The following is a 26,724-nucleotide window of genomic DNA, read 5'->3' as shown; positions in this document are numbered from 1 at the left end:
CATCTGCGCCTTACCTGCCAACGTGCAGGGGTTTGGGTTGGAAACCCGGGGTTTTGTCACGGTTAGAGGCAACCACCCTCCAGATCGCCTGTCTATAGTATCACATGCCAGAAGTGTGTCAGATGATAATGGAGATCATAATCACTCAAAAATCAAGACATTTGTCAGGCTGACCATCTTCCACCTGTCTCGGTGCGGTCTTCCCTGCTGCGCTGCATCCTGCGGGAGCCTTGGGCTGCGCTGCGTGTGCTTACTTGGCATCCCGTGTTCCAGCCAGTTTTAGTTTAGGACTGCTTTCCATTTAGTATTGGCACTTAGCCAGCTGTGTACGTTTTGGGTTTTAAGTAGCAGTGAGGTTATTAGCCATTGCAGGGGCTATTGCTCTCATTCTTGCACACAAGACCCTGAAGAGCTCTGGGACGTGATTGCCCTCTTTGGAAAGCTTCGTACCCGGTCCTGGTTGAAGCAATGGCCAGAGTATAGACATTTCCAAAGCAGCGTCGGAGCAAATGAAATTTGTGGGGCACTCATGAAATCAGTGTTTCAAAGTTAAGACAACAGTCCTTTGAAAGTGCCTGAAAACTGAGGTGAGAAGGTGGTTCCCGGTAGCGCTGCCGTTACCTGCCTGTATTTTAAAGCAGAGTCTCTGCAGGACCGAGGGGGAAGTGATGAACAGCGCTGCAGATACCCCAGTTTTAACAGAAGGTGCTGCTGACCTGCGTATACTGCAGTGTCTGGTCAGTACGTGCTCGCACGACAGTATTTTTACTGGACATGAAGAGACTGATAGACCCCCGTCGGGTGACTTGGGAGACCCTGGTGGGTTGGAGCTGCTGTGGGGGATGGAGCTTGAAACAGTGGAGAGTACGTCCTGGGAGGTCTCCTGTGCTGTGTGTCGCTGCTATTGCACAGTTGGACATGAATGTTTCAAAAAGGTGATGGCCAATGTGCATGTTTCCTTTTTTCTGTGTTAATAATGATCACATTCACAGTGCTACAATAAAAGAAAATGTCTTTGTGCTTCCTGACAGCAGTTTGAAACAGTTATCTCAAAATACTGAGTTGTACAGCGCAAGATGATTCAGCAAGTTGGACTTGAATCCTCCTGGTTCTGCGACGTCCTCCGTACCAGCAAAGGGTCACAGAGTGTACTCTGAAGGCTGCAGCCTTGTACTTATTGTATCGAGTATCGAGGGGGAATACTAAACTTTTGAGGACGCCTTTTATTGTAATGTGCTTAATGACCTGTGCTTCGAGCAAGGAAACGGACCCGATGTGTTATCCTCTGTGTGCACGCCTGAAGAGCTGGAGACCAAGTTTGCAATTTACGAAGTGTTTAATTGCACGGTATTAATTACCGGTTCTTTGTCAACCTCATACATCACAGAGCTCTTTATGAACGCTTCTATTTTCATGCCTTACCTTAACTATTGCTAGTTAATTAGCTGAGGTAAATGGAGCAGCATAAGCAGAATTATCATTCTTAATATTGGGTCTGTGATGGTCTCTTTGTGCCCGTACAGGTATAAAGGGACCGTAAAGCAGTTAAACTCGTTTAATGTAGGAATTTGCAAAGCCGAAGGGGAGCCCCAGGGTGGCTTAAAGCCAGGGTGGCATCTGGGTGCCACCGCCGCCCGGGCAGGGCTGTGGCCCGACACCCCCCCCCGGGCACAGACACCCCCACACACACCCCCACACACACTCCTCCACCCCCCCCCCGGGCACACACCCCCACACACACCCCCCCACACACCCCCACTTCCCCCCCCGGGCACAGACACCCCGTAACCCCCCCAGGCCCCCCCCCCCCCCGGGCACAGACACCTCCCACACACCCCCACCTCCCCCCCCCCGGGCACAGACCCCCCGGCCCAGGCCCCGCCGCAGCACCCAGGGCCCCGGCCCTCCCCAGCCTTCGGGTGTGCTACGCGGGGAAGTGCAGTACCCCTTAACTGTGCACCTGGGAGGGCACAGTCGGCACAGGTAACATCCACCCAAACGTTGGGTTAATTAGCTTTTATTTAGGGATGACTTTTTTTAGAGTTTTATAGTGATTTCATTACGGTGCTGTTCCCTACGATCAGAAACAAGTCCCACCCCCAGCCCCTGACACTCCAGTGTAAATAACCATCAAAACTATCATCGCTGCTTTCATGTTTCTACATTTTAAGTTTATTTCTTGATGGTAACTTTTATTGTGATGGTTGTGTGGTGTTTTTTATCAATGCTTCGGTAATTCGTATTTCTTGCCTTTTAACTTAGAGTGATTCTGTCATTCCATATGTAGAAAGTGTCTCTTTGCACTTATATCTTCATCTGTTTATGGCCACGTATTAAGACGTACATGTAACTCATGCAGGTAAATATTGTAATGTATCAAAAAAATGCAACGGTAAAGCAGTTTATAATGTTTTTTTCAATATTTAAAAGGCAACTTGTGGAAACCCCGTATGTACTGTCTGTTCTATATACTGCATCACATGTGATTATACTTCAGGGGATAATTGAACTAAGTTCTCCCAAATCATTTAGATCACAATGAGATCTGTGCAACATAATGAATTTTTAACTGTGTCTTTAAATCAAAGTATATCATGACCAAATTATTCCACCCGTTGGGCTTTTCTTTTTCAAAAAGGTGTTATTTACAGAGAAAGTGAATAGTCTATCCTTATAGCTATTCTTTTTCTGTTATTATTTCTTCTAACAGTCTATAGTCTTTGGTATCTGGATGACACAATGTGTCATTACGCAGAATCTCAGAGAAATAAACCCAAGAGTCTTGGCAGTGCAGTGGCTGTTGGGGTGGAAGGTGGTGTCCGAGGAGGAGTGTGGCATTCGGGAGGGGAAGCCGTTCCGCCTCCAGCAGCAGCGGGGGCTGTTCCCTGGGCGAGACGCCCGGTGCATCCGCGGTCGGTGTTACCAGCACCGCACTCACTGCCCGCAGTGCTTCAGCTTATGCTAGCCCTGCCTTTGGGGAACTTTATTCCGTTTTACAAGGTGGCAGAGTTATCAAGAGCAAAGTATTAATGTGGTTAGAAAATGTCTTTCAGTTCTGCTGCAAGTGAGGACCCAACTGAGCCGTCTTTGCTGTGGAACGCGCTGCAGAGCCGCGGCGGTGCAGAGCTGCGGCAGTGCAGGTGGTGCACGGGCGCTCCCACCCCGTGGCCCCACGTGTGCTCGTGCTTTTTGTTCTTGAACAGTACAAACCAGAAAATCTCTCTGAAGTTGGCAGAATTACCGAGGTGTCTCTGTGGTGTGACATAAACAAAGAGTTCGATTTGCAAAAGATGTTCAGTGGGTTTTGCTACTGCATTTTAGCAGTTTCGTCTGTAAATTTGGTGCTTTGTCATAGGTCTAAGATGAATTATTTCAGCTGCACTCTGAACACTCTGGGCACCAATTCTCCCCCGTTTTCAAGTGCCTCTAACTTGGCCTCTGCCCATTTGCCGCTCTGGCTGTTACATTTTGAGATAATTGCCATGTAGTTCTGTTAGAAATAACACAGGCTGCTAAACCAAATTTATCTTATTGTTGAATCATAAAGTACCGCAGAATTCTGGAAATGTAGATGGTAGCAAAATCTTAATTGAATTTCCTTGCTTGTGGTCTTCTGTCTGAAGCTCTTGACTGTGCTGCTCTGTTTTTACGAGGTGGATTGGCAGGTAGCGCTGTTGTGTTTTTGTTAACTTCCATAAGGTGCAGTAAACAAATTTTAATGCAGCTTTTAGGGAATGTTTGTGAAATCCGCGGGCGTGTTTCACTGCATGGGAAGCACTGTATTTAGATGAATAGCTGTGTTAAAGCACATGTGCCCATAGAGCGGGCGACTGCCTGTCAAAGCGCTGAATTGTGTGTTAAAATGACACCGAAATGCCAACTCTTCGCTCCCAGACGCGGCTCTCACGGTGCCGTCGCCACGGGCGTTCGGAGGTGAGCAGGACTGGGACGGCCGCGGCTCCTCCCGGCACCGTCCCCTCCGCTGGAGGTACTGGCATCAAACCGGCACCTCTGCTCGAGCACAGCAGTTTTGCTGTCTCCTGTACAAAGCTGGAGGGGAAATTAATTGTTTTGTAAGATTTTTATTCTGGCTCTCGTACTTGCCGATTGATTGACTTAACCGGCAGTGCCGTGCGTGGGCAAGGGAGGCTCTTCGCCCCGCAGAGGAGTTGTGTCAGCGAGTGTCACAGCGCTTCAGAAATGGAGTCAATTTATGCATTATACCGATTGCTGAAGGTGGTAGAAGCCCGGCTGCTAACAATCTTGTAAAGAAGACAAAGGCTAATGCTCTTATTCACATTATGTGATTACATTTTAATGAGCCCTGTTAAAACAGTCTGTATATACTCTTGAGGCGCGTACACTTTGCAATACAACTTTAAAGAGAAACTTTCTCCTTCTTTATTATTTGCACCAGCATCCTGATAACTACAAAAAGTTGGGAAAGTAATTAATAAAGAACACTTTAACGTGGTTTTGGGGGATTATTGTGTAATACAAAGGCAGTCACTGAAAGTCGGTGTCCTTGTGTCGCGTGCTGTTCCGAACCTTCAGGGTTCCAGGCAGGCGCGCCTGTTGTGAATTAATGTGTACACACTATTAAATTGCAAACCATTATGTGGCATTATTTATTATGCATGTATGAAATCGTGTGTTAGAAGAAAAATGGCTAAAGAAAATGACATTTTTCCAAAATGAAAGCTGATATTTATATCAGCAATATGCAAAGAACATTCCAGTGTTTTGTACTCATGTTGTAAGTATTTGTGTTCCAGGGTATGTTCCTTTTTTAGGCCATGTTCATAGTGGGATTAATTGGCAATCATAATTTACCCTCATTAAAAGCCTTTTTATGTTGCATATTATCTGATCAAAGTCTTTTTATTATCACTCAAATGATCCCACAGCATTAAATTCGCCTCTTCACAGCATTCTTCATGACATGTCTAATGTTTGGTTCCTAAAATATTCCTACATTTAAAGTGTGGAATTTCCTGTATAATCAAGGGGTTTGGGGGAGATGGGCGGAGGGTTTCCCCACTAACTTAAATAATTGACATATGTTAAAATGATAGCGCTATACTATCATGGCTATCTTTCCTTCTAAAGGAAAAAAAAAAGTTGTTGCTTTGCATGTTTTGGAATTTTTTTCCTAGCTATCTTATCATGGGTTTGTAGGGTTTGAAGAAACTTATCGTCTCATTTCTATTCTTAAAATCTCTCTATTTTTCACTGGAAAAAAGTAGTAATATACTTACTACATTCTGACTTAAAACTAGGTAGTTCGTTGTGTTTTTCTCTTCAGTCTTGTCCGAACTCTGCCTGTTGAGCAGAACTCTGCAGTGAGGCTTCACCTGTCATAGTGACCAAGAAATTCTAACCTCTTTGCTCTCAGTGATTTAGATTAATGGCATAAAGAGGACACAGGATTTATTACTTTTTTTTCTCTTCTTTTTTTTTTTTTTTTAACTCTTTAACACATTTTGGCACCGTGTTTTTTTTAGCTTGTCTAGCTGAGATGTTTATACTGGGAGAGCTGAATCCTTGGTCCTCTGGAATGTTCTTTCTAAACTGTAAATATTTTTTTCCAAGTTCAAAGAATGGTTATTCATATTATCTGGAAGGTAAACCAGAAATGAACATTAAAATTAAATTAGTTTACTTTCTGATAATCTGTTTGGTAATGTGTTCATTGCATAAGATTTGATAAAGTCTGAGTAAAAACGTTGCCATTTTAATGGTAAAGCTCAGCCACAGGTGGAGAAGTTCTTTACTAAATACTGATTAGGTTTGTTTTCAAGGAATATTTGATTTTCCTGACCTTTTATGTCATTCTAATTTCATGTTATTTGAATTAAAATGTCATCTTTTTTTATAGTACCTAAAATAGACTTTATTAGTTTTCCCGAAAGCTATGTGCAGCTTTGCTTTGGCCCATTTAAATATTGAAAACAGCAGGATTTGAGATTTTTCTTATAATCCTCAACTAATAGAGTTTAATGCTTTGTTTGGCCTACACTACGCAGCCTAAGCAAAAGTTTTAAACAAGATTAAAAATATGACCTTATTAACCCGTGGCACCTAAAGATAGTGGCGGGCGGAGCGGCGGGCCCCGGTGGGCCGGGGGAGCGGGGGCGGCGGGGGGCCGTTCCCGGCTGCTCGGGCTGCCCCGAGGAAGGCGCGCTGGGGGCCCGGCCTCTCTGCTGGGGTTTTGGCCTTCGGGCCGGCGCCCGGGAAGGAGGCGGAAAAGAGCAAGAACCTGTTTCTAAGATGGATATTCGGTCTTCATGGCCAGGGAGAGCCAAGTTCGATTACTTCGGGAAATTCGCAGTGCGAGCCAGCGGGGATTTCTCCAAAGCAGTTGTGGCCGAGCGCAGGGACAGCGGCGGTGGGGCTTCACTTTGTCTACTGCGCTTCGTTAGTCCCCGAGAAAAATGAGTTTCCCCTCTCCTTTTCTGAAGAGAAGTTGGAGTTGTGTGTAAGCTGTTGGGTGGGCAATTGATGAACGTTTGAGTTCCAGAAGAATAAAGTATCTCATTGTCATGGAAAACTTATGCTTAGCAAACATTACAAATCACAAAATGAGCCGATACATTCATTGCTGTGTAATAAGATTCCTTGTTTACCGGACGTGCTATAGGGCCATGGCAACAAAACCAGAAATAGGAACTATGAGTATTCTTGTTGTAAAGATGATGATGGTTATCAAGCAGTTTGTTAGTTGCTGGAGTTTTACATCACTCCGTATTCGTTGTCGCTTTGCAGCGCTGCTAGTAGTGTGAGGATTGGTGAAGAGGGATAGATGTGGAAGTTGGACCGAAACCTGTAATAAAAATACTATGTTCTGTTGTACGGTATGGAAGAGTCAGGTAAATGTGCACTTCGCCATTGCTTTGAGACGTTGTCTGCAGGTGTTGGCAGGGAGAGAGTATAACTACAGTTTGCTTAACAACAACAAAAAAATTAAAAAAATCAGAAGACTTTCTAAACTTCTGTCTTTTCTAATGGTGTTCCAAACAAAGTGAAATGACCAGATATTATTTCTTTACATAGTCCTTTACAAATACAGACATCCTGATTAACTTTTATCAGTTGCCCTTTTGATCTTTACGGGGTGGAACCTGGATACCTGTTCATTAAGTTCATGACCCAGCTGAAAATTGGAGGCGAAACCAAGCTGGACAAATGGCTTGCGCTGTCAACGATAAACACTTCCTGCCTTCATACCGTTATTTACATGTTTTAATAAGGAACAGCATTTTTAAAAAACGGAAAGTGGCTGATGTTTTTGCAACAATATGGGCACTGACTGAAAAATACAGTATTTGTACACCTACCGTAAGTCTTGGCTCGTGGAATGGAGAGTTCCTTCAGCAATAGAAAGCATTGAAGATGGGAAGGAAGAGGGTGAAAAGGCCTCAGGTTTTCCTCTCTTTTCCTGTCTTATTTATTTCCCTTAGTTCAGTGCTTTTGGCCTTTCTTGGCTTGCTGCCTTGTTCCCATCACCAGTGCCAAATCCCAAAAGCAAAAATCTGGTAGTCTTCAGGAATAAGGTGGTCTGTAGGTAGATCGAGAAGTGGAGGGAAACCAGGAATTCACATCTGATTACTGGTCGTCTTATTTTCTTCCTGCATCAGGCGTCACTGGCCTTCCTCGCCCTGCCCCGCGGTTTTGAGAGCGGGTCAGTGTGGGGCTGGTGGCTGGGGACAGCCCTGCTTCCGCTTGGTCGAGTTCCGCTGGTGCCAGACGTGTCTCAGTGCAGAGGAGTTGTCCCCAGCGAGGTGTCCCGGCGCTGCTGCTTGCTTGCCCTCCGCGAGAGCGGCGCTGGCACTGCCACCCGCTGTCACAGCTGTAGAACGTATAGCAGATGCCGTCTGTCTGTAAGAGGCAGCGTGGCACGCGGCCGCCTCGGCCGGGCTTTCCCTGACCATGGCTGTTACAGAAGTTGCATTAATCTGTCATTGATGACCTGAATCCCACCACTCTTGGACATCGGCGTCTGCCTCGTTAACCAAGGAGTACTTTTTTCTTTTTAGCCTCCTGTTCTTCTGCATTCTTGATCCGTGAATATGCTTTCAGTTTCGTTTTGGTTGTTGGTTGTGAATAATTATAGAAAGGAAAAAGTGATAAAAAGCATTTGCAATATGAGTACTTAACTCAGGAAAATGAGGTTTTCAAGCTGTGGTCTGTAAACTGAAAGTGTGAGCACTACCTTTTAAAGGGTAAAAAAAGAAAATATACTGTTGGTAGTTTCAAGCCTCTGGGATACTGTGCTGGAAAATGTTAGTTTTCAAAAAGAAGAAATTAAAAATAGTTGGTATAAATATTCAGATAATGAAAGTGTTCTGTAAAAACAGTTTAATGAAGATTAAAAGGTCACTTGGACAATTTAGGTGTATTTTTTTAGTAATTACCTGGCTAACTTGGTTTACGTTGAAGTAGTAATTTTATGCTGTATATAGCAAGAAATTAATAATGTAAAAACTTTGTCATAGCACATTACAATTGAGTTACATTTTACAGACTCAATACTAGTAATACCTTTAGGATGCTAATTCCTGGTTATGCCGAATGTTTGATCATGCACTTCATTTGATTGCGTTGTTTGGCATTGAAAATAACTATGATCAGATTTGACATAAAATGCAATACAAACACTGCGGAGGCGATGGGTTACACTCCGGCTTCCTTGAGCCTGCTGCGCTTTGCAGTTTGGCTGCTGTTAATCCCAAATGATGGTGCTCGGATAGAGCGTTCCAGGTGGTTTTCTAGCCTGTTTGTCTGCTTGTAGTTAAGAGGTAATTTTACCTATACAGGTTAGGCTTTCATTAAATATTTTAGGTTTTATGTCCAAATGTCCAAACTGTTAGTTTGGATGTCTCTGTCGGGTTGTGTTCTCTGCTCTTAGCTTTTTCTGCTATGACATCGTTTTGTACTTTAGGTTTTTTTGTACTTTGAGGTTCTTTGGTCTCCTTTTATTTGTTTCTACTTTTAATAACTTACCTTTTTTTTTTTCCCCCTCTACTTGTTTCCAGTTTATGCTTTTCTAAATAACTTCCTCCTATGTCTAGTATTTTGCATTCAAACAAATGAAAATCTGTTTGATTTTGCAGAATGTCTTAGTCCTGGTGTAAGACTGCAGTAAGTTTTTATTTAAGCATGATTTTTGGATACAAATAGATGTTTACTGTTTAAGTAGAAAAGTTGTGACATACTTAATCAAGTCTGTCTACAAAAGTATTCAGTCACTGAGAGCACTTCGGACAATAGTGACAACACAGTTCTGATAGAATACTTTTGAAGTTCATGTTCTGTTTCAAAAAGATATTCTGCTTTTATGGCATATATATTTAATATTTTTTTTTATTACAGGGAGAAGAAAATGAAAATTCAGGATATTAAAAACAATATTAAAGAAGCTATAGAGGTAAACTTATGAGCTATTGTTTTTAACTATTCAAAGCTAGCTATTTACGCACTCTGCAATTTTATTTTTATTTTTTTCTTTGCAGACAATAGTGACAGCAATGGGCAATTTGGCACCTCCAGTTGAACTAGCCAATCCAGACAACCAGTTTCGAATCGACTACATCTTAAATTTAGCTAACCAGATAGACTTTGATTTCCCACCGGTAAGTAAATAATTCAAATTGGCTGCAGTCATGCTTTTTTGCAAATGATTATATTTCACTGCACTGTAGTAAATATTTACAAAAAACGGTGAGCTGCTCTTTGGGAATTACTACAGTAGGTGTCTTTGCTCAGCGCTGATCGAATAAAACGTAAAGCAACACAGCTGGAATATTCAAGCGGATGCTTTATGAACAGAGACCCTTGTCTGCTTTCTTGTGCTCTACTGAAATAATCAGCTAGAGTTCAGATGGACCACGCTGGCGGTAAAGTTTGGATGTTGTTGGGAATTGCCCTGCCCAAGAGCGGTGAAGGTAGGCACAGCAGTCTGTTGATGATTAGCTGGCGTTTGGCGATGCTGTATTTCTCTCTTTTGGAAGAATAGTGGAGTTTTGCTGATTCAGGCATGTTCTCCGACAGCTGTGTCAGCCAGACTTCATGCAGCGGCTCCTCACACTCCGTCCTTGCCCCAGCCCTCCCAGTCCTGGTTAATCATTCAAAGTGCCGGCAGCCCCACGTAAACGCAGAAAGTACAATTGTTTGTTTGATGGTATAACTTGGTGCCCACTCGCTGTCATTAATTTCTACTGTATCTCAATTAGGCTAGTAGCAGAAGCCCATGAAAATACAGTTTGCAAACACTGAACTCTTAAACACTGGGGAGGTATTTTTCTTAATTACCGTGAAGTACCTTATACTTGCGGTAACACAGGAGCATTTCAAAGGCTGTATTCTCTCTGTGCGCGGTGCCAGAGGGTGTGTCAAAATCATGTTCCATTTACACCAGAAGTCTGTTTCCAGCGGTAGCTGGTCCCAGGTGCTGGAAAGGAAAGTGCAAGTGCAAATAGTAGTAAGATGTGGGATGGTTTGCACCGCAGCAAGGTTTTCGTAACTCTCGTTTATAAACAGTACTGAACAGGCTGGTCTGTGAAACAGTGACAGTTGCCTTGTGCAACTGCTGCCACTTCTGGGAATTTCTCCGCTTCGGTCAGCCCTTTATTAAAAGTGAAAACCAAACAACCCGAACCACATATTTTGTGTACGAGGCAGAAGCCATGTGCTATTAGCAATTAATTGGAAATACTGGCATTGTAATCTTCAAATCCAGTAATTTTCAAAGCCCAGCAGACACAGGCAGGTTGATGGAGGAGGGGATGCATGATTCTTCTGTAGCACATAAAGTGTAATATTAGTCATTTTGCCTTAAAGATTCTTCAGAGATCTTGAGATTTTTAACTTGACACCTCTTTAATTTTGGCACTTGTCAGTGTTATTCATAGGAATATTTGGTCCCTCCATGGATGATCTCTCCCGCTAGTGGGACAAAATTGCCGTGCTTTGAGGCCAGTTTTAGGAGAATATTCGAGAGTAAAGACAGCAGCTCCTTACTGTGCTCTGTGCTCTTGAGCTGGCTGGGTGCCCGCAGCTAGCTCTCCTGCTGCCCGTTGTTCCCTGATGGGTCGGGCTGTGATCTGTAACAATGCTGTAACACGTTCCTGTGCCCTGCCTCCGATAGAAATACTTGATTTTCCTTCTCACTTCTGTCTCAGAGGGTTGGGTTTTTTTCTTCCATTCAATTGGAATTAAGTGATTTTTGTGGTGGTGGTGGTGGTGGTGTCGTCGCCCCCCCCCTCCCCAAAAGCAAGGGGTAATTATGTAGTGGTAAGTGTATGTGTTACATTTACTGGGTTTTATACAGAAATTGATATTCAGTTTGTATTATCTCTGGTAGGATACATGGTAGCAAGGCCTTGATGTCTAAAGCAATGGAAATTTACTTACCAGGTCCGTAAATAGTTTCAAGTTCACTGAAGAGTCTTTGATGTGTTGAATGACACACAACTTCAGGAATAACAGTGCTCCAAAAAAACTAGTTTTTCTTCTCTGAGCAAAGGTATTGTGTTAAATTTTTAAGCCCTGAGTCTACAGAGGTTTAGGTGTGTGCATAACTTTGACTAGTGGCTAGCTGCTTTGCCATGATTAACTCTTTCATATGTAAATGTTTGTAGGGTTGAGGTTTTAAACTGGATATACGTTAGCCACTGATTTTGCAGGAGTATTGTTGGCTCCCTCTGCCCTCGGCGATTATATAGGCTAATAAGTATCTGATTTCTGAGTTTGTCTGAATGTAGGTTATTGCCCTTTGGTACCTGAAAAATAGAACCTGGATTTTAATTACATATTTTAAATCAAGTTAAGATCTAGAATGTCTCTAGATGCCGACTCTCAGTGTGTAGTATCAAAAATACATGATCATTGGGTACCTCTGTAAAAATAATTTTGACTTTGTTATAGTTTAATTAACAGTACTTTGAAGAAAAAATAATTTTGTGTAAGTGGAAAGGATAGCCTTATGCTAGTTATGCTTCATATCTAAGGAAATCTTGATTATCTGCTTTCTCCTCCAGTACTCTGGTGGGAGAATTTCATAAACTGGCAGCTAAACCTTCTCCTATATAGCCTATTAATGCAGAAGAAGGGAGGGGAATTTTTAGCAATGTTGGCAGTATGTCACGCTGCCTATTTTGAATTGTAGAGCTTGCTTTCTGTCTCTTCAGTTTTCTGCAAGGGGAATCTTATTTCAGCTGTTATGGATACATACTTTCCTCAGTATAGTATTTGATGCTGCTCTTCTCTGCCGGAGGAAGAACATAAAGGTAGGGAGGAAGAACACTCTGGTACCAAGGAGATGTTCTTTGAGGGCTGTGAGTACTTAGTGCCATGCTCTTTTAAAATACAGGGGCGTTTTGCCTCCCTTAAAATGCCCGTTCATCTTTTCCCAAGCATTAATTAAGCAAGCTCTCCAGAAGGCAATGCGCAGACATTAGCACTAGGGTTGTCTCATCTCTTCTCCAGTTGCGGGAGTTCTTTAGAAGGTGAGGCCTCATCCTTCTGTACACGAAGGAGTAGTTTAAATGAAGTTTAAAGTACACAGCAAGATCTGTGTTTATCACTACCTGTTGTGCGGATGGAGCTAGAATTCAAGTTTCCTGACAGCAAGGTTCCCTGCGATGTGAAAGGCAGAAGAAAGTAAAGGAAGAACGCAGGAGCCGTACAGCGTGATGGCAGTACAGGGGTCTGGCTCTACATATCTAGGGTTCAAAAAGCAACTTTTGTATTCTGGTATTCTGATTCGTTTCTTAGTCTGTGTCCCCGTCTGTTTGCTTTGCAGCTTTTGACTTACAGGAATTGTGTGTCATTTGTGTAGAGCATATTGTATTGAATTAAAAAAGAAGAAAAAAGCAACTCGAGTTAGAAATAATGTTGGTACAGTGCCATGCTAGGTTAAACGTTCCCTTTAAAACTGGAAAATTGGTGTGTTGGAGATTTGTTAATTCAGCACACTAGGTACTAAGCAATGGGATTTCTTGAATACAAATAGTAGCATATGGGGAAATAGTACTTACTGAAAGGAATTCTGTCCACAAAATCGTGCTGGTGATTTAAAGTATTGCAGTATTTAGTAGATCAAATCTGCAGTTCCTTTTGTGGTCCTTCCGCGTTGTTTCGCCGTACTGTACGTGCCCTTGGCGAGAACCTGGGGGAGTTTCACTCTTACAGCCGATGGCCCAATGTCTTGTCTTCGGTATGTTTTCAACAGACGGTTTCTAAAATACAAATTACAAAAAGAAACCCAAAAGTCTGTGACTGAAGTGAATTGATAAAGACAAGGAACATAACCGTGTTGAAAACCTGTGGAGAACACTAATTAGTAATATTCTGGGCAAAACAGCTAAGTACTGAGTTCATGTTTTTACGTGAAGTATTTTCTGCCTTAGCGCATTGTCGACTCCTAAAATAGCTTGGGGACATCATATCTCCATGGCTGATGGAGTGCTTTAGTTTTGCAAAATACTTTGCTTCTTTTGGGGGTAAAATCTATCCTTATTATTATTAGGTTTGTTGCACAGCCTTTTCTTAGCGCGGGGCAGAATGGAAACACCAGAACTCTAATCAGGCCGATGTAATCTATTGTTAATGTGAATAGCACTGGTAAATAGTGTGTGTAGTATTCTATTTTCATCACTGGGAAACGTATTCTTGCTAAAATTGCTAAGGACGTTAAATGACTTAGTCTTGCAAAAAAAGTCCAGCCCTGCTAGTTTGAGTGAGCACTGGGAATAACAGAGAAGTCCAGAATGCAAAACTCTAAAACACTACAGTACCAATTTTTATGAAAAATGATCATTTAAGGAGGTCCCTTATCATTGCATTTATTCAAGTTGAGTTTTTGTCATGTGATTAAATTGCCACTGGCCAGCATGATTACGTTAAGCAAAGGAAAAGGAAGCTGAAGTAAGAAAACCTCCAAGGTAATCAAACCAAGCTCAGCTGAGGTAGCTGAAGCATTGAATTTTAATAATCGAGGTGATTGTGAATGTGCGTTTGTTAAACCTTAGAAATGAGGCAGTAATCTTTCCATGTCGATGTATTGATACAGATCTGAAGTTACGTGTGTCATTACTGCTGCTGGCTTGTGTTTCAAGATTATATCATGATAAATAATATTTTTAAAAAATAAGAAATTTGCAAGTGATTTAGAAATTATAAGTGAATTATGCTCATCACTGGGGCTCTAATGAAACAAGTAGAAAAGTTGGTTTTCTTGAGCAGTAAATCTGAGAGTGCCCGAGTTCGTGCTAGAACTGCTTTTTTAGTTATCTCACACTCACTAAACTTTGTAGGAGTAAATTTTACTCTTTAATTTTCTGTGTAAACAGATTAATACGTGCTTTACAGGGACAGTGCGGTGTGGAAGAACAAAGACCTCTTAAATTAAAAACTCGGGTTGTTTTTTGCAACTCTTCTATCGGTCAAAAAGGAAAAGAAAAACAAATGATGCTCGTAGTTGAGGCTTCCAAATGGCATTTCTATCACTGCTGTCCGTCGCTGCGTTTAGCTCGACACAATTGTACGTGTATGTCTTCAATGTCAGAAATCAACCTCGTAAGTTTTTTCAGTAATTCTGACCGGCTGTATATCTGTTTCAGATGTAGGGCGGTGCTGGGCGGGGGGATAGAGCTGGCGGTGTGTGGCTGTTCCGCGTCCCGGGCAGCGGCTGGGGGTGTGCTGCGCCCCCAGGACAGCCGCAACAGGCGCCTTTTCCTCACCCCCGTCGGTCGCGGCGCTCGGACTTTCAGAAGAGGAAGGGAAATGCTCTCGCTCTGTGGACATTTCTCCTGCCATGATCAACCAGCTTGAACTGAGCTGCCAAATAAAACCTGTTTATTTTGGGTCACAGCCCCTTTATAACTCTCCGGTTTTAATGAAACACTCAAAATAGCAGAACAGTATTTACAACTGCCTATTTTTAATTGATCTGTACTCAGCTGTGGAAGAGGTGTCTTGAAAATACCATAACAACTTCAGAAAGATTGTAGTGAAAAAGTAGTAGAATGAGAGTATTGGCTATTGAAATGCCAAGTAGCCGGGGAATCGCTGCAGCCGCGGCTCTCCAGTTCGAGGAGAATCCGTGTTTGGAAGAGACGGGATCGGTTTTAGGGTGTTGGTGAAATTGTCTGCAGGTTTTTTGGTCCCAGTTTATTTTTTATTACACTGCTCCATTGTAGTTATTTTGAATCTCCCAGTAGCAGTGCTGCTGAATGGTTCTATTATGGTTTCGGAGTTGTGTCTTTGAGGCCGAGCTTTGCCACACGCTGCTCCTGCCTCGGAGCCGGCTCCGCGTCCCCTCTGCCCCCGCCGTCCCGGCGCCCGCCGCGCCGTGCCACCCTGCCCCGCGCCAAAGCCCTCCAGTGGTCCCCAGCGTAAATCAGACCATCGGACTGATCCAGGCTAAAAATAACCCGGTAACCCTTACTCCTTTCTCTCCTATTTTGGGGAGGTTATTTTTAACAGGGCTCAGTTTTGAGGGCTGGTTCACAACGTGGGCAGTGGGGTACAAAGTGTGTAAACGTGTTAATGCGCAGCAGGGTCAGAGGTGGGGGCGGGAGTCCTTAAAATGATTTTCACACCAAAATCTTCAAGAAAATAACAAGAGAATATAAAGTCTGAGTAAGAAAAGATGTCAGCCGGGATCTCTCTGCTGCCAAAAGCGTTCCTTGGTTACGTAGGCAACGAAACGAAATTCTCTGTCCCTGTAGCCGATTGCCCCGATGAGTGTAACGATAGGGATGATGTTATTCCTGTCTAAACGCACGGTGGAAGAAGAGGAGAGCTGCTCTAGTGTGACAGCATCGCCAGCTTTGGATGCGATGGCAAACGCGCTGGCCGCGGCGGGGCCGTGTCGCGGCGGCGGGCTGGGAAGGGGGCTGGCCGCGGTGGCCCCACGGGAAGCAGGGCGCTGGGGCCGCCATCCCCCGTCTCTGGGCCACGTCGTGCGGAGGTCGGGCAGCCGTCGCAGCCCGAAGATTTGGGGCACTTGCACTGTCTTGGCCAGACTTGCTTTATTATTTTGAGCAAGTCACCTCACTGTCTCTTTTTTTTTCAATGCTCTGTGCATTTTGTAATCTCTAAAATAGTGATAATATCTGTATCTTGGAGGTATATTTAAGCATTTTGAGGTGCAAAACTGGTAGAAAGCGTGGATACGTGAAGTATTTTTAACTCAAGAATGTTAATGTTGTTAACAAAAAGGAGTGGGGAGTGTTCCGGGCAGCGTCAGCGGAGGGATGTGGTGCCAGATCCTCTGAATAATCTTTACTTACTCTTTTTTAAATCTCCATTGCCTTGTCTACACAGAGCAGCTCCTTCCGAATGGACTCCGAGGTAATCCAGTTGCACTTTCCTGGTCAGAGTTTAGCAGGACTTAAAGCTGCTTTTCCAATCCATTAATAGAAGAAATACATTCCTGAATACAGATTAATTAAAGAGTTCTTCTGAAGCCGCCTTCAGTATAGGGACTCTGAGGTGGCCAGCCCCTTCGCTTCTGTTTCTCATAATTAAAGCACGTATAACCAGTATTTTTTTGCAAACGAATCTCCTAAAATCTGATTTTTGTCCACAGGGGCAGATGCCAGATGTTTTATTCTTATAAATGAATAGCAATATCTAGCAAATTCTGGCATTGCTAACCTATTGGAAGTGGGTGGTTGTTTTTGTGGCTTTTATAAATTTCAGCTTCAGTCTGCAGTACCCTAAGTTTTAGTTGGGCTGTGAACTAGCCCATTGCGTCATACTAAGAAATGTTATGGCGACACAAAGCTTTTTTCATTAATAATATATATATAAAATATATGTAATAATATATAGTACATAAGCTTTAGTATGGGAAGTTCTTTTTACACCTAAGTGTAAAGCCATTTAAATTAGGTAAAAAAATATTTGTGCTGTATATGTTTTGACTGCTGAAGTTGTCCAGAAATCAGAGCACTGACTAGGAACCTGGGCTTTTCTGAGGTGAAGAAACCATTCGTAGCATCCTGTAGAAAAATGAATCACTGTAGTCCATTTACTTTGTTATACTAGTCAGTAATTTGACATTAGACATTAAAAATAGGTTAGTTTCATATTAAAACTGGGGGGAAAAAAAAAGTCCTTGAAAAGTACAAGCTCATTACTTCCACAAAGCAGAATGCTGTGGTGGCTGGAAACAATTACTTAATTAACCAGCTGCGTAAAAAAGGCTTCTTTTAAAAAAATGTATTTTGATAAGCCTTTAATTTTGCTATACTTTGTGCATCCAGCTAGAATTACTTATTAAAGAGAGGTAATATGCTGGTTTTCTCCGTTTAAATGGAACTTTGGTCTCCATCTAAATCAAAGGTCGTGGACAAAAAGAAAATGTAGCAAATAGGCAAGTAGCACTGCCTGGCTTGTGAGGAAATAAAGAAAGTAAAAGTAAGTTTAAAACATACTAAGTTGTAGAATTGCTTACATCCATTTATGCAGTATTCATCTGTTTAGCACAAGTAACGCGCACAGACTGTGTGAATCAGGAAATCAACATTTGATGGATGCAACTACTGACATGAAGCTTTGAGAAGTACCTATTTTAATATTATGCATAGTAGGTTTGATTTTGGTAATTCAAGTCAGCGGTTCATGTTTTTACTTTAATATAAAATTTGGTTTATCTTGCTGTCTAGTAATGAAGGTTGCATATTTTTGTTGATTATTCTATTTGTCCCTCTTTTCTTCAAACACAGGTTAAGTCCCCTAGTTTTCACCTGGTGTTAGACTTTCTTCCCAAGTTTTAATTTGTAGGAAAAAGCTTGAGGATCTGTTTTTCTGAAGAAAGTCAAAAGCTATCAACTGGCGGCACCTCTGTGGGAGTAATCTCATAAATTGTTAAGCCTGCATTCAGTAAAATTACATATTTATTTAGGCCAGTCTTTCAGAAGAACAGCAATATTACAGTACCTTGACTTTAAATATAGCCTGAATAATGAGTACATAGGTATTTAAAAGAGAAGAAAAAAGGCCAGTCTCCCTTCTGACTTCTGTGAACAGAAAGGAGACGAAATGTGAGAGCTAAGCAGCTTTGCTAATTAGCATTGCTTTTCTATATAGTGATTAGTCTCTTGATTTGTTTGCTGCAGTAGTTCTTGCTCCGCCTGCTTCGATCCCTAAACGCCGCCGCGGCTGCAGGAGCAGCTCTGGTCCCACCTTCCGCTGGTCCACATGCTACTGCGGCGCAGCCGTTTCCAACTGCAGTGAAAACGGGGATGCTCTTGCTTCTTGAGCTTCGGTTTGTTACAGGCAATAAGATAAAACCTACTCTGCGTGAAGTGAAGGTATTTTGGGGTAGAAAATTAAAGGAATGTGCCCTTCGAATTCTGCATAGTTCTTTTGAAATCTCATGAAGTATTTCCTTAAATTGGAGAATCTACAATCCAGGACTTCAGACAATGACTTTGTCTACACATCTTTTCTGTAGTGCAGTCGATTTTGTAGTACAAAACCTCCAGCCTATATTTCGCTTTATTATTAATTTATTTGATTAGCGTTTTAAGTAAATGCTGACGCTTCATTCTGTACTTGTATTTTTATCCAGTAAATTCCCACCATACCGTATTTATAGGTTCATAGGTTGATGTTTGGAAATTCATTTGAAGAAATCGTGACTTAATTTCTCTTGATACATCTTCTTTGTTTTCCTCAGAGCAGTCTTAAAGAGCAAGAACAGATTAATTCAATTTATGTTGAAATAGAAGAGCTAGCAGCTGAATTAAACAGGAAATAGGCATAAATTTAATATAGAAATTCTTAAGCGTTTTCTGGTTTTAATCACCATAAGAGACTCTCACAAAATATTGGTGTATGCACAGATGAAATAAAACGTTACCCGTGAGCCTGCCTGGTAGTGCCGTGGCTTGAGCGGGGTTTGTGCGAGAGGCCAGGGGAAAACTAAGCAAGATGTGAATGTGCCCATCGCCCCACGGACGCGCGTTATGGCTGTACAGCAAAAAGTGCCCTTGGCCATAAAAATTCTGCAGTCTATAAAGACTTGGAAATGTGCTTCTAGAAAGTCGTGACTTTGGTGTTTTAATTTAATTTACATCATGTCAGCTGAGTAAAGGATGAACCCTGATGAGCATGGAAATGACTAAAAAGAAAAAAGTTAAAAATATTGTGCTCTGGTTTACGTTTTGATTTTGTGGAATACTCTTTGCTCTTCTTACACGTGTCCCCCGGTGCTAAATTTAAAGTTGATTTTCATTACTGCAGTACCAAATACGATGTATTGTAGTGCGGCTGAGATGGGCACAGTTACCTTTTCAGGGGCAGCCGTCGGTGCATTCCCAACGGGGAGAGGTTTGCCCGCAGCAGAGCACCGGGGAGCCTGCCCTTAGTTTATGAAGTTGTGATGGAAAGTAAAAAACCTGTGAGGTGCCCCGTCCTGGGAGGGATCCAGCGGCACAGACCCGAGCGAGAGCCCCTGTGGGAGTGGAGCTGTGTGGGCGGACGGTGCTTGCTGGGGTGTGCGCTGCCCGCTTGACTCCGAGGTCTGGTCCCGTGGCTGACGGGAGCTGTTAGGGGGATATGGTGGTCTCTACACGCCGGCCTCTCCGGAGAGCCCTCTCTTCAGAGGACCAGCAGGCTGTCAGGATTGTCAACGTGCCTTTGGAGAGTATGTGACATTTCTTCAGTGTTCCAGTAAAATTTAAGATTTCTTAAGCTCCTGGGAAACTGGGAAGCTTTTTACTCTTAAAAAAAAAAATCCCAGCAAATAAACAGAACTTTTCATTACTGTATTGTAAGTGTATGTGAGCTGGATTTCTTCATGTAGACTGTATTATGAGCCTGTGAATACTTTTATGAGTACAGATTCTGCTGCTTCAGAAAGACTGTAAGATGATCAGTGAGCTGTCCTTGGGATTTGTCTGAATTTAGAATAAGGAGGAACGATTTCATCTTTTACCCTTTTCTGTTGGTGGAAGTTGCTGGCAAAAATCGGCTTTTTGTTTCCAACCTGAAAGGGGGCAGCGAGTTGCCGCATGGTCCTGGGTTCAACCCGTTATTTGAAACGGCGTTTGTTCTTAGCACTGCATGAGGTAACACGGTCATTTGATTTGACTATTTAAGTTCATTATATATTCATTGCACAACGAGCAACTAAGTGACGTAGTCCAAACTCTAATTTAAGGCTCAAAGGAAATTTCTCAGAGTTTTATGAAACCTTCCTCCTTAGCCAGAGGTCTACAAAAATAGCTGATGGTTGACATGCCTCTGGTACCGCTCTGCTGCCCCAGGAGAGAGCTGGAGTGGTATAGAAGGCTCTTTGTCAGCCTTTTGTGCTGTCGGTAAGTTCAGTCCATTAATGGACTGCCTGCTTCCCGTGTCTGCGTATGGTCTTGAAGAAGCAGAGGAACATTGATTACTTGGTTTAAAATTGCTGAGGCATCTTGACGAAAGGGGGAGTAGGGTCCGCTTCTGCCAACTTCCATCTGGGTGCTCTCACCAAAAGTGAGTTCTTCCTCCCTAATGAGCGGGGTGTGCTTTGATTAGGAGTTGTGTGAAAGGGTTAAATCTGAGCAGCGTTCTAGGATCAACAGACAAAGCTTCTGCGGCGATCAAACTTCTTGTGAAAGTAGAAGTAAAAGAGAAATAGCGTGATAGCACACTAGTGAGGCCTTTTAACCAAAGGCACTTTGTCGATTATGGGTATGGAATTGTGTGTTGGCACATTTCTCAAATACTGTGGTGTTTTGAAACTCTTAACAAAGGGGAAAAATGAAAGTTCAAACTTGACAGGAGTTTCTTAAATAAAGTTCTCTTCCCATTGTCCATTCCCTGCAGCCACATTCAGTTTAATCCGTGCTGCGAGAAATGTGAAGATACCGTAAGCAGAAACCCAAAATACTTCAGCGTCATCCTTCTTTTCTAAGCATGAAAAACTATTGATAATGAGAGTGAATCCTTGCTGAAAATATTTCTGACTCAGTTGTGGGAAGTGCTGAGCGCTGTGGCCTCTCCCAAAAAGTTTTGTACTCAGCTCTGGACACGAGCCAGTAACTGGAGAATATCTGCAACTATTTGTAGGTATGCGTTTCCTTTGTGATATCATCGGCATATTTTCCCTAAAATAGCAAGCAATAATTAACACTTGTTCACACCATTAGGAACGCAGATGTTTCCCTAGTCGAGTGAGTGGCTTATTAAACTGTCTCATTTGACAAATCTAACGCGTTCTGCTATCCCTGCCCAGCCCCGGGGAGAACGACAAGATGCCATCGCTTTCCTTCTCCGAGTGGCCTTACAGTCCATGGGAGTCGCTTGATTTCAGATAGGAGCGATGAAAAATAAATCAATGCGTCGTGTATATGTCGCCTATCCTGGAAGGAGAAAATCAGCTTGTGCAGTTTATCTTGGAATGCGCTGCGCTGCCCTGCCGTCCCGTGACCTTGTCTTGTTCTAACGCGGTTCGTTAGCGGAATGCAGCAGAACTGCCTGGCTGGGGTGGAGGTGAAGTTCATGTGCCCCCACCTTGCAGAGGGGGTTTGTAAAGGGGTTTGAAACCAATGGTCACTGTTATTTGTAAAAGCTGAACACATCGGGCAGCAGATGTCCTCCAGGATACAGTTTTACAGTCAGGAGCTGGTTTGGTTTGACCTTTAATCGTTAGGTTTGTAAGTGGATGGCCTATTTAGAGCTCTTATTATGAAACGTGCAACTCCATGGGACAGTGAACTTTGCCCAGGAATTGAATCCCAGTTTTAACCACAACATTGTGTAATGGTTGTACACACCTTTTAGTAGGTAAGGGTTTTTTTCAGTGGCATTGGCTTTTGCTGGAATTAGCTGTTCTAAGGACAGATCCACCCTATATTATCTTTTACAAAGAAAAGGTAATGTTGCGTGTCCGTACTAAGGTTCCTATGAACGTGGTGTCGTAGTGGCAAGAACTGTGCCGATCTCTTTTTCCTGCCAACATCTCAATGCCTATAAAACATTGCTTCATAAACATTTTTTTAAAAGTCTCTCGAGTATTTATATATCTGGAGGGATCAAAACCTTGTAGACAGTATGTCCAGTTTTTCTCTTTTATTTTCTACTAATATTTTATCCTTTTAGAATGCCTCTCAAAAGCTGATCATGATTCCTTATTTTTTCCCAGGCCTTCAGTTTGTCTCTTGAGGATTTTTTTTTTTTTTTTTTTTTTTAACAACCAAAACACTCAAGCTCCAAGTTCTTTAACACTTTCTCTGGTTCAACTTCTAATAAAACCACTGTTTACCTGCTGCCACTTATTCAAGTTGTTGAAATTTTCTAATACAAGTAGATTTTTAACTTGATTAGACTCCGTATGGCCCCTCTTCTAATCCAGAATTGTGTCAGTTAGACCTTTCTGGAACAAAGTACTGTTTTCCAAGCATCCCTTTTACGTGATGAGTTCTGCTGATGGTTTTTTTCTCCAGAGGTCTGTGTAAATTCCTGTAAGTAAATACAAGTGATTTACAAATGTTGCCTATTGACTCATTGTATTGGGAGACTTTCAGCAGGTAGAGAAAGTGTCTTATAGTAAATAAAACATTAATACTGAAATACATTTCTTTTCACATAAATATGACTGTTTAAGTGTTGCGGTGCTACGGTATGATGAGAGCTGAGGCTTCCCCACCAGAAGCAAGTTGTGGTCCTTGATGCTTCGGTTATCTAAGTAAGACTAGAGATGGTTTACCCAGAGAGTGGATTTTCTTGAAGCTTTTTATAGTTTCCCAGAAGCGTAGCCCGTTATTTAGGGATTGTGCCCGGAATGCAAACTGCCCCTGCCCAGCCTCGGCAAAGTCAAGCCCTGTTTGTTCTCTTCAGGTTTGTGTTACGTTGGCATCGTTTTCCCTGAGCGCTCTACGGAAGGATTTCTCCCTCTTTAGGGTTACGTTAGCGCTTTGAGAAGTGTCTGGTCTGGTGGTAAATAAACGCTATGATCTTGACATAATTCTTAGGAAGAATTCTCTTCTCGCCTTCCTTGGTGATGCCGCGCTGTCAGCACTTGCGTGGACTTCTGTTGCTTTACACAGCTTCAGCTGTAGTTCAGACAGGATCTTGGGTGTGCGTTGTGCAACTGCAGCATTTTTGTTAATGGAAAATTACATAACTTGAATATTTTTTTCAGTTTTAAGTGTGCATAGGGCAAGAATGGATAATATGACCGTGCTTTGCCAATACATTTGGAACCTAACATTTAAATCCTGTTTATTGTGGAATGTCGTCTCAACCCAAATTGTTATTTAGTATTATTTGTTTATGTTAGCTGTTTTGTTAGGAGTTCTGTTTTATGGTGCAAGAGAAACCTGTGTTGATGCTGCTGTAAAGTCTGTTATATTCGAATGTGCCAGCAGATGAATCAGTGTTATGGAAACAAGAACCAGACATGTAAGGACTAGTTTTCTGGCTACTTCTTTTCAGGAAATTTGCCTGCTACTTTTGGTTAATTTGTTTCCTAACTCATTATTTTTAGAGATCTCATACAAATTAGACCTACTTAACTAAAAAAAAAAACCCCAAAACTGTTGCTAACTTGATTTTTTTCTAGTGGCCTCTGAAGCCCCTGTTTTACCTAAATATATAACAAATCTTGTGGTTTTACTTGCCTTCCCTGAGAGTAGCCCCAGGCGATATTCCATGACTCAAATTGGATGCTGAGGATTTCTCATGTTATTCTTTTTCTTAAATACTATTTCAGAACCGTGGTTAGTGTAGGTGTATTGGGGAGGAGGGAGAAGCTAGTTTTTTTGCAACTAGCTACTATGTCTTAATTCCCAAATCAGGCACTGGTGGAAGCAGGCATCTGGAGAGGCGCGGCGGACTCTGTGAGCCGGGCTCCAGCCCGTCTTTGGAGAACACCTTCTGAGCGTGCGGTTGTGCCAGCTGTGCCAGCCAGAGTCCCAAAATGTGTGAAGATGTTTGATGTGCCCTAAAGGCAAAAAGTTGTTTATTAGTAAAAGGCCTTCGTATTTGGCTATCACAAATCATGTAGTTCAGTTTTAAAAACAAAACAGAAACAAACAACCAAAAAAAGCCCAAAAGAAACACAAAAAACCCACCCCCAAAAAATCCACTGTGTCTTATTATAATAATCTATTCCTCGTTACTTGTTGTAGATCCTGATTTTGAAATGCCAATAAAAAGTTCAAAGAATGTGGACTTAAATTCCTTTTCCATCCCACATGGACAGTTGATAACCGTAGTGAAAAGGTCGCGTAAGTGTTGCTGGGTAGAGTTCAGATTAGCGGGACAGACATAAAGGCAGGATTAAGTATTTTATTGCTAATTTGGCCCAACAAGGCACAAGCAGTGATTGTTGTCCCATTACCGTAATCCGCGTATTTTCTTAGAAGTTAAGAACTGCCCTTAAAACACAGGGAGGACTCTTTGGAGCAATACCTGACTGTTGTGTTAAACCAAACGCTGGGCTTTTGATTATCGAGCTGTGTGTGCTGGGCCCAGGGACTGCATTTACTTTTCAGCTCATTTTAAGAGTCCGATTGCAGAAAGTACTCCAAACGTTTCTCCACAAGGTGTGGTGGGGTTCGTAAGTGTTTGAAATAATTGCTTTGTGTCAGTTCTCTGCCAGAATGTCATAGTTGTAGCGGGAAACAGGAGTGACGAAGGACTTCTGTGTATCGCTTCTTGTGGCAGAGTTTTACTATGCTGTGACTTTTTCATTAAGGCACGGTCTCTTTTCACTTTATGTACATTTGTAGGGGATGAAGACTCTTCATGTTTTATTGCATTTTCTGTAAACTTATCTTTGCCTAGTTGTTTGTTTACTTACTGTAACGCAGGATGAAGTATTTGGGGGTATATTTGGAGATGATTGGCTTGGCACATGCTGACCCCCATTTGAAGCAGATGGCTATTTTAGAACCATATCTCTGCCAAATATTTCAATTAACTATCTGAAGTCTGGTGTAAGTTATCTTGATTAGATGGGAAATTTAAATGGTGTGTGTGCACGTGAATCAGCTGCTGTTTCAGCAAAAAAATCTCGTACAACTGATTCAGTTTTTCAATTTCCCAGCTTTGTAGTAATAAGTTGAGTGAGTCATAAGATGTTCTGTATTAGACTGCTGTTACTTTTAAAAGTAAATACATGAAGCCACCCCAAAATGGGTTTGGTTCAAAATACAGTGAGATTCCAGAAAATTCCCCCTCTCGCCTTTACTTTCTTCTTTCTCCCTTTTTGCTTTGGAAAGATGTTTTCCTCACATGTTGTGATAGAGTTGAAGAATGAAGGTAATTGACAGTCCCCCAACTGCCAAAAAATTGGAAACTTTCAAAATGAAAGTATCCAGTGAACATAATTCCAGCAGTGGGAGAAAGAAAACTGAGGACTGGAATTAAGATTTTGATTCATCTTTTACTTCCTTTAACAGCAAATGGTCATACAATCTACAAATACTAAAAATCAAGTAAAACCTTCTTATCTACATGTGAAAGAAATTTAATGGGTTGGTTTGTTCATGAGCAGTTCATAAAAGCAGGCAACAAACTGAAAAGATTAATACTATATATAAACTTTATAATATCTTTAAAAGAAATTAGAACAAAATTTTACCATGGAGAGTTTTCTACATGTGTGGAGTGCATTTACTATTGCTCACGTGTATGTGCAGCTATGAATATTCAAGCCATGAAAGCAAGATCAGATTTACGTTTGATAGGTGGTTTCTGTCATTGGTATTCACAGTTGTCTGATCACACAATCACATATGCACCTTATCCCTGCCAAAAAGCGGATGGTTTGAAAATCTGCATTGCTAAATTTACTTTACGATGCCTTTTAAAGCATCGCCTGTTCTGGTACAGTTCCAGCGTTAGTTAACATTCTGGTAGGAAAGTGAATTTTTTAAAAAGATATTTTCGAGTGAAACATCCCATTTGGATGTGACCCCTCTCTTTCTACTACGCTGATAGTAAAAGAATGCGAGAGACTGATATCCCAAGAGAGGGAGCGATGCCAAAGCTAAGTTAATGGAGGAACCTTGACGCCATAAAAGGGCTATTTAAAATAATATATTATTTTTCTTTAAAATATTTCTACTGTAAAGGAAAGGGGTGGGGTTGGGGGAGAAAGAGAATATATACAACTATTTTAAAGGTTGTATGCTGTCCTGGATGCAAAATAGCTGATTTGGAATAAGTTATCTGAGCCACTTAAAATCAGAATAAAAGTATTTAGTGCAAAATGCTTTGAAAGCTATGAGAGACAGCCAAGAGGAGTCCATGGCTGTTGATAAAAGTAACGCCCGCAGTGGCGTGCGTACTCGAGTCACTAGGCTGCTGCTGTTCTCTCTAAGTCTGCTCAAAGTTCTTAGACTGACAGCCAGAAACGCAGTTACATATTGCACCCTGGAGCCAAAGCGCATCTTGCATCTGCAGAAAAGAATGGGCTCCTGGTTGGGTGCTGCGCGTGTGTTAGAGGTTCAGCAGAACTGAAACACTGCATTTTGGCTGTCTGCTTTCCTCTCTTGCCTTATAATACTTAAGGTTGACACAATCAAAACACAGTCTAGCTTTGTATCACTGTATTTCTTCTGTAGTTCAATATCCTTTTACACTGTAAAAGAATAAATTCTGCAAATACTTAACTCTGTATCATGTAACTCAAAGTAAGATACAGGTGTCTACATAGTCCCTGAAAATCCTCGCTAACTGGGAAAGTCGAGTAAAACCTAATCATCGTTTCCT

The 26,724-nt window shown here is 42.0% G+C and overlaps 1 protein-coding gene across 2 annotated transcripts in view; it reads left to right on the top strand.

Annotated features, from left to right (window-relative positions):
• The window catches only part of GNAS (GNAS complex locus), a 102,460-nt gene that overhangs the window by 33,031 nt on the left and 42,705 nt on the right, over nt 1–26,724 (top strand). For both annotated transcript variants that reach the window (XM_082490879.1, XM_082490878.1), the window contains exons 3-4: nt 9,373–9,427; nt 9,513–9,632. In XM_082490879.1, the coding sequence (XP_082347005.1) occupies nt 9,373–9,427; nt 9,513–9,632 (175 nt within the window). The remainder of the gene's footprint in view (nt 1–9,372; nt 9,428–9,512; nt 9,633–26,724) is intronic.

Source organism: Vanellus vanellus, assembly GCF_965231255.1.
Source record: "Vanellus vanellus genome assembly, chromosome: 15".
Classification (NCBI taxonomy): Eukaryota; Metazoa; Chordata; class Aves; order Charadriiformes; family Charadriidae; genus Vanellus; species Vanellus vanellus.
This window is presented reverse-complemented; position numbering and strand designations above follow the sequence as displayed.